Source organism: Aquarana catesbeiana, linkage group LG02, assembly GCF_042186555.1.
Source record: "Aquarana catesbeiana isolate 2022-GZ linkage group LG02, ASM4218655v1, whole genome shotgun sequence".
Classification (NCBI taxonomy): Eukaryota; Metazoa; Chordata; class Amphibia; order Anura; family Ranidae; genus Aquarana; species Aquarana catesbeiana.
The window spans coordinates 5,242,621-5,251,647 of record NC_133325.1 but is presented as its reverse complement, the minus strand read 5'-3'; the positions used below and the strand labels follow the sequence as shown (position 1 = coordinate 5,251,647).

Genomic DNA, 9,027 nt, shown 5'->3' with positions numbered 1-9,027 from the left:
GATGCTGCCATAACAATGGTATCTCCCTTTAAAGTTTGGACGTACATCGTAGTGCGGCGGTCCGGAAGTGGTTAAAGGGAACCCTGAACCAAAATTTTAAAAAAATTGCGTGGGGGGTCCCCCCAAATTCCATACCAGGCCCCTCAGGTCTGGTATGGATATTAAAGGGAACCCGCACCAAAATGTAAAATAAATGGTGTGGGGGTCCCCCTCAAAATTCATACCAGACCCAAATCTGGTATGGATTTTAAGGGGAACCCCGCTCCAAAATAAAAAAAAAGGTGTGGGGGTCCCCCAAAAATCAGACCCTTATCTGAGCATGCAACCTGGCAGGCTGCAGGAAAAGAGGGGGGATGAGAGAGAGCCCCCCTCCTGAACCTGTACCAGGCCACATGCCCTCAACATGGGGAGGGTGCTTTGGGGTAGCCCCGCAAAGCACCTTGTCCCCATGTTGATGGGGACAAGAGCCTCATCCCCACAACCCTTGCCGGGTGGTTGTGGGGGTCCACGGGCGGGGGGCTTATCGGAATCTGGAAGCCCCCTGTGTGAAATGGTAACGGGGTACAAATGTACCCCTACCATTTCACAAAAAAAGTGTCAAAATGGTAAAAATGACAAGACACGGCGTGGGACAAGTCCTTTATTAAAAAAAAAATAAATAAAAATGTCCCCCAAAGTCCATTCATCTTCTTCTCTCACTCCGACGGACCGAAAAAGAAGAAAAAAAGCAGCCTGCCATATGATGTGTCATTGCAGGTGACAGTTCTTTTATAACTGAGGGCAGGGCCACACGATGACATGCCCGGGTGACCCTGCCCCCCTCTGATGCACGGGGACATCCCTATGGCTTCCCCATAGCGTCAGAGGGGGGTGGGGCCACCCGGTGACGTAACTGGGTGACCCCGCCCCCTCTAACGCTACGGGGAAGCCATAGGGATGTCCCCATGCATCAGAGGGGGGCGGGGTCACCTGGGGACATCACCGTGTGGCCCCGCCCTCAGTTACAAAAAGAACTGTCACCTGAGAGGACGGTCATTATGGCAGGTGCCTCCCATGGAGGCGGATCAGTGGCGGGGTGTTTTTTTTTTTTTCAGGTCGTTTATAAACAAATTAAATAGGATCGGTCCCAGAACAGAACCCTGGGGGACCCCACTACCCACCCCTGACCATTCTGAGTACTCCCCATTTATCACCACCCTCTGAACACGCCCTTGTAGCCAGTTTTCAATCCATGTACTCACCCTATGGTCCATGCCAACGGACCTTATTTTGTACAGTAAACGTTTATGGGGAACTGTGTCAAATGCTTTTGTAGAATCCAGATACACCACGTCTACGGGCCTTCCTTTATCTAGATGGCAACTCACCTCCTCATAGAAGGTTAGTAGATTGGTTTGGCAAGAACAATTCTTCATGAATCCATGCTGATTACTGCTAATGATACTGTTCTCATTACTAAAATCTTGTATATAGTCCCTTATCATCCCCTCCAAGATTTTACATACTATTGATGTTAGGCTAACTGGTCTGTAATTCCCAGGGATGTATTTTGGGCCCTTTTTAAATATTGGAGCTACATTGGCTTTTCTCCAATCAGCTGGTACCATTCCAGTCAGTAGACTGTCAGTAAAAATTAGGAACAATGGTCTGGCAATTACTTGACTGAGTTCCCTACGTACCCTCGGGTGCAAGCCCCCTGGTCCCGGTGATTACTTAATGCTAAGTTTCTCAAGTCTAATTTTAAATCCATTTTGCTGAATTCAGAAATGAACATTTAACATGTATTTTTTCACTTTGACTAGCAATATCCTTCATGTTTTTCTTTATTCTCCAGGATATTACATTTATCACATTTGTACAAGAACTGAGGACATTTTCTGAGACCTTTGGTTTCAACCAGCCAATAGCAGGGAGGGATTCCTGGATACAAATTCATCATTATTGTCATTATATGATATTTAAGGATTTTACTTTATTGACTTTAAAGACTGAAATGTCTTTTAAATAAAAATGTCTGTAAACATCACAGAATTGAGATTGGTGAGGTTCACCCTCCTTGGAGTTCCTGGACTGGAGAGATTCCATTCCATCATTGCGGTACCGTTCTTCATCATGTTCATGTGTTCGTTGATAGGAAACCCTCTTGTTGTTTTCATCATTCTATCTCATCGTGGTCTCCGTGCTCCCATGTAGATGTTCCTGTCATTGTTGGCCACCACAGACTTCATGTTCTCCCTTACTATAGCACCACAGATGCTGGCTGTCCTTTGGCTGAACTCTCGGGTTTTATCTTTTAGTAGATGTGTAATCCAGATGTATTTTGTCCATTTCTTCACCTATATGGAGTCCGGAGTCCTGGTGGCGATGGCATTTGATCGCTATGTAGCAATATGTTATCCGTTAAGATACTTTGCCATTCTTACTGATCCAGTGATCACCCGGATTGGCTCAGTCCTGGTTTTACGAGGGGTGCTCATGATCAGCCCTTGTATTTACCTAGTGATCCGGTTACCCTACTGTGGATATGAAATGATTAGCAAATCTTACTGCGATCACATGTCCATAGTGGAGGCCTCTTGTGGCAACACCACCATCAACAGCATCTTTGGCCTCATACAATTGATTTAGGCACTTGTTTTTGATATTTCCACTATAATGCTATATCTTCATCATCAAAGCTGTGCTAAAATTGTCCTCCAAAGAGGCCCGGTCTAAGGCATTTGGCACATGTTCCTCTCATGTGTGTGTCATGTCATTCTTCTATATCCCAGGTGGCTTCAATCTTCTGGCATACAGGTTTTAGAAACACATCTTACCCGCCATCCATTCACTCCTTTGTCTCATCTACCTCCTAATGCCTCCAATGATGAACCCGCTGGTGAGTGAAAACCAGCCAGATCCGTGACCGAGCCTGGAAATTGCTCTACAAAGGGAATTAAAGTCAACAATTAGCCAAAACTTTTCCTTTTAGTCTTTGAAGTGGGATTGGACCTCTGTTGGGCTTTTATTTTTGTCTATGTCAGCCCCTGTGTGTGTCCTGGGGGCCCTTATTTCCCAGACCGAAAAAGAAGAGACATGCAAAATGTTACAGTTGTCACCAGAACAGAAGGTGAGAGGAAAAAGCAAAACATCACAATAAAAAGTATATAATTACAAACAAGTCTGAGAAGTGGAGTCCATCTGGTTGGTTAGCATTTAGCAGTATGTGCCACCTATAAAAGGGATGATTCCACCAGCACTTTACCATCTAAAATTACAAAACTTTGTGAGAGAACCAATAGAGTTTAATAGTGGTCAGCACACTAGTTCCAGGAGCATTGATCCAGAACCTGCAAAACTACTTAACTTGTCAGGGAAATCATCTCACCCATAATGACAACTAGGGAGGGGCCTAACGACCCCCAGTTCGGTTTGCACCAAAACTTTAGAACATTGCAAAAGTTTGGAACCGAATAACTAACCCCATTGAAGTCTATGGCACCCGAACTGGAAAAATCAAAAGTGCCCATTTTAAAGGCTTATATGCAAGTAATTAGGCATACAATGGTTATGGGGGTCCGGCTACTGCCCTGTGGGACATGTGTCAATGAAAAAAAAGGCAATAACAATTGAGCAGTGATTTACCGATGCTTAAAGTGAAAGCATAAAAATGAAAAATTCCTTTCAATATAGTGCCTAGGGGGTCCCCTTAGTCTATAAAGTGGCACATCTGTACTGTGTATAGAACCTTCTGCAGCAATAATTGCATTCATAAAGCCAAAAAATGTCATTTCCCTGCAAGCTTTCTTTATTTAGTAAACAATGGCTTGGAGAGCCAGTCTGTATGAGGAGGCCACAATGTAGTGCACTGGGAATAAGATTACAGATTTTTTGGATAAATTCTGGTGTTTCTTCCACAGACTTTGGATAGAAGTAACAGGTGCGGAAAAATTAGTCTTTAAGTGTCGGAGGTGCCTTCACACCATAACCCTATAGAGATGCTCTTGATGAAACCAAGAATTGGTCTTGCTGTTAAAAATTGAAATGTTATGCACCTGTCAAACAGGTGCGTACAAATCGGTCTTTTGGTGTCTGTGGCACCCTCACACCATAACCCTATAGAGGTACTCTTGATTAGGGATGAGCTTGATGTGCGGGTCGAACATAAGTTCGACTCGAACATCGGGTCTTCGCCCATTCGCCGAAGAATAAACATGATGGGGCGTTCACGGCAAATTTGAGTGCCCTCAGAATACCCCCTAGAGATCGCAGTGCATTGCTGTATGATGATTGGCCAAAGCATGCACCTGACCTGCATGCTTTGGCCAATCCCAGCGCCCTTTGCTAAGAGAGCCATAATTTGCCAAAGGCAGGGAGCCTTTGACCAATCATGGCTCAGGGGGACTAAGTCAACGCCCCACACTATATAAGGCTGTCTACACGGCGGCCCTGTGCAGTGTTGTTGGCGTGGATGGAGAGATAGCTTGATTTAGATTAAGCAAGCATGTTATTCAGTTAGTGACAGTGTATTTGATATATATATATATATATATATACAGTCAGTCTAGTGTATGTATGTGTATATATATATATCTACAGTGCATTCCGTGGTGTACTATTTCTAATGTACTTCAGGCGGTGAATTAATATATATATATATATATATGTAGCGCACTACCCCCATAGGAGCTGTAAGTCAAGTCTTTCACTTCCTTACCAATGTGGTTCTGCTCTTCCTTCCCTGCACAGATCTAACATAGAACAGACAATCCAGAACAATTGAAAATAACTTTATTCCTCCTTCTTAAGATCGAGATGAAACAAGCATTTACCATTCATTTTCATGTGTCCCCAGGAAATATGAGCTGCCTTAAAGTCCCTTTGGTTACTGTAATGGTAGCCATAGCCTTTTTCCCTTAAAATGACTGCCCAGTGTTTCTCTGAAAAACACCTGGTAGTGGATTCTGATAGCCCCAGGCCTCACCTGCCCAGCTTGACTTCTGCAATCCCGCCAGGTTTGTCCAGGAAAATTCGGGTTGATCCCCGATCTACCGCGTCCGCTTAGCAGCTACTTCCTGCTCCGAATGTTCAGAACTGTCCCATATGGTAACGTCTGATCCATTGCTCCTAGAGTTTTCTTTGATGTTGGTACATAATTTAGGCGAACCATCCAGTATGAAGGTCTCTGAACCCTCCATACATTCCGGTCCAGAGTCTCTTAACTATCCGGTCCTGAGAACATTACACCCCCAGACCTTCAAGCCCGGACCCATTGATCACATTTCAGCAACTCGATCCTGACCTCCTGTTGTCTTTTCCAATGCTATCCTTCTCCATGACTCCGACCTTCAGGCCCTAAGGCCTTCCGCACCCCAAGCCTCATTCTCCTCACATGGCTAGAACTCCATGACTCAAACCCCCCCCAGAGCATGTGACCTCCAATTTATATGTGTACTTTGTCCCGGCCCAATCAAATTAATGATTGGTCCAAGGGAGCACATACAAATTGACTGCTCCCTGCTCCGCCTACCTTCCTTCCAGTACCACTCACTGGAAGAGCAGGGCATCTATCAAACAGAAGGCAGGTGGTCACACCCCCTCCTATTCTACTCTAACAACTCTCTCCCAACCAATCAAACCCAGACAGGTTTTACCAACAGGGCAAAGCACTGACAATTTCACCTGTCACTAACCCATACTGACTATATAGCACACACCTAAGTAGGTGGGCGCTACATTATATTTATATATATATATATATATATATATATATATATATATATATATATATATATATATTCTGCATCTAATGTAGCCTATATCTACAGTGAATTCTGCGGTGTACTGTTTCTACTACACTTCTGGTGGTGTACACAATACAGTGCAGCCGTAGTCTGGTACACTGTTTTTTATTGTTTTACTTTTTTTGGTGAATAGGTAGGGGTACATAGTACCTTATACTCATTCACAATGGGGGGGGGTGCTGGGTTCTGGGGCCCCCTTGTTAAAGAGGGCTTCCAGATTTTGCTAAGCCCCCCTCCCGCAGACCCCCACAACCTTAGCCCAGGGTTGTGGGGAAAAGACCCTTGTCCCCATTAACATGGGGACAAGGATCTTTGGAGTGCCCCAAAGCACCCCCATGTTGAGGGTATGTGGCCTGGTTCTGCTTGTCCCCCCCCCCTTCCTGACATGTCAGGCTGCATACTCTGATAAGGGTCTGGTATGGACTTTTGGGGGGACCCCAAGCTGTTTTTCTTTAATTTTGGCATTGGGTTCTCCTTAAAATCCACACCAGACCCAAAGGGGTCATGAAAAGATCTCCATAATCAAGCCCTAGAGGCAGGGTGAAAAATGTTGGAGTTGTGGTCTGGGTGAATCGAGCTGAGGCTGCTTTTACTTACTTGCTTAGCACTCGGGCCGAGTGAGGTGTGCGGTGGTCGGGCTATCTTTTAGGCCACTTTCACACTGAGGCGATTTACAGACATTTTTGCACTAAAAATAGCACCTGAAAAGCACATGTAAACTGCCTCTTCTGCAGCCCCAGTGCTTTCACACTAGGGCGGTGCACCTTTAGGACAGGAAAAAAAGTCTGGCAAGCACCATCTTTGGGGTAGTTTAGGAGCAATGTATACACCGCTCCCAAAACGCCCCTGCCAGTGCTGCCTAAGCACCTGCTAAGGCACTTTGCAGGCACTTTTAACCCTTTTTGGGCACTAGAGGGGGCTAAAAGCGCCGCTCTAGAGGCCGAAAAGCGCCTCTAAAATGCTGGTAAAGCACCACTAAAACTAGCGGTGCTTTAGCGCTAACGGGGACAGCGCCTCAGTGTGAAAGTGGCCTGTTTTGCAGTTTGCTTTGGGTCTTGGTGGACATTTCCTCAGCCTGCACCCTCACTGGTCAGCGTCATCCAACTAACTGGACTTTGACAGCCTGAGCGGGGACCCGAAAGCATTTATCTTCTGCACATTGCACTTATTACATTCCTGCTCAACATCAATCCCAGCTCTTCCCAAGGCCACAGAAGTCCCAGTGTCACAAGACCAGTGGAGCAAGCCACAGGATTCCTGATCACCACCACACAAGTCCCAATGTCACCAGACCAGTGTAAGCCAGCAACAGTGTTTCTTATCACTGCCACACCAGTGCCAGTTTTTTGTGGGAGTTCCAATTTTCCTGACACTCCATGAACCCCAGACATGTGATAGGTAGTCAGGGAAGTAGATGTGTAAAGTATGCCCCTTGCAAGCCTGAAGGTGCTCTTTGGATTTTGGGACCCTCTATACAGCTAGGCTTTTGAAATATGTGCTATCCCCATACTCAGGAGGAACATCAGAGAATGTTTTGGGGTGTAATTCTATTCATTCCTATAGTATGTATGAGAAATATAATATTATACAACAGCTGTTAGTAAACAAAATACTCTACAATTTCATTTTGTTTTTTCATTTTCCCAAAAAACTTGTGGCAAAAAATGTGATATCACCATACCTCATTTTGTAGATGTTTCTTCTATCCTGGCACTTCGGGACCTCGTGAAATGTGATAGGTAGTCAGCAAGTTTGATGCAAAATGTAATTGAAATCCTAAAGGTGATCCTTCGATTTTGGGCCCCTCTATGCATCTAGGAGGCGAAAACATTTGACACATGTGGGATCTCCATACTCAGGGAGAGTAGAAGAATGTGTTTTGGGGTTTAATTGTAAATATTCCTGTGCCGTGTGTGAGAAATAACTTGTTAAAGTGACAACTTTGTTAAATAAAATCAAATTGTATTTACTTCATTTTCAAAAAAATGTGGCAAAATATTACAACTTCACATAAACTCATCATACTTCTTACTAAATAGCTTGGGGTGTCTACTTTCCAAAAATGTGCCAGGGTGGTGGTGGTTGTACTGTCCTGAAATTTTAGAACCTTAATAAATGAGACAGATAGTCAGAACATCACGGTTGTTACTTTTCGCATATATTCACCATAATCTGTAGACTCTATAACTCTCACACAGAAAACAAAATATACACTGATTTATTTTTGATCAAATAAATGCAGCAGAATATATTTTGGCTACATTTATGAAGAAAGATTTATTTGTAAAGTTTATTAGCAGAAAAGAAAGAAAACTAAAATGTTCAGTATTTTTCCATTGATACTGTATAGTAAAGAAATAAAAAACACAATGGCACATAGATACCACCAAAAGAAAGCTTTATATTCTAAAAAAAAACATATAAAATTAATTTTGTGAACAGTGTTACATGACTGAGTAATTTTCAATCAAAATCACAATGCTGAAAGATGGCTCGGACTTTCCTGTCCGAGGAAATATTTTTATTTTTAATGCTGTTAAAATCAGCAATGTTTGCTAGAAAATTACTTAGAACCCCCCAAACAGTAGATATTTTCTGAAATCAGAGGCACTGGACAATAAAATGGTGGAAGTTGCAGTTTAAGTCTCACAATATTTGTTATGCTATTTATCAAATGCAAATTTTCAGGAAACAAAAAAAATATAAACATATAAACACAATACCATACTCACATTTTTTGTAAAATAGAGAGAGATTATATAAGAGATCTAAAGATCTAGAGATTATGTTGTGGATTTGGAATAAATTACTGGAAAATATACATTTTTTCCAATGTATTACCAATAAAAACCCAGGAAATAAAATATATGTATCTAAATTTCCTATCAAATGTCCCAGTTGCCGACCACCTGAAGTACATATACTGCGGGTGGGTGACAGCTACAAGCTAAGTGACCCTGTATCACTTGGCACCTGCGTACTGGTGTGCCCCCCTGGGATGTGCAGTGCACCACTACAGTGACCGCTGTGTCCACAAGACACAACATATTTCAGCTGCCAATAACCATTCACTTTATCACTATGTCAAAAAAGCTGTTAGTTATGAATTCCATCCATAACAGCTGTGATTGTCCCACAGATATCACATGGTACCTGGGCCAGTCACAGCACCCTGTACCATGCAATAGCTGTGGACCAATCATAGCACATAATAGTTACAAATGTAACCCAGTCATGACAGTGC

The 9,027-nt window shown here is 43.3% G+C and overlaps 1 protein-coding gene across 1 annotated transcript in view; it reads right to left on the bottom strand.

The window, feature by feature from the left end:
* Positions 1-9,027, bottom strand: part of LOC141126605 (uncharacterized) — a 111,506-nt gene that overhangs the window by 78,732 nt on the left and 23,747 nt on the right. Inside the window, exon 3 of the mRNA XM_073612527.1 lies at positions 6,865-6,869. Within this exon, the coding sequence (XP_073468628.1) occupies positions 6,865-6,869 (5 nt within the window). The remainder of the gene's footprint in view (positions 1-6,864; positions 6,870-9,027) is intronic.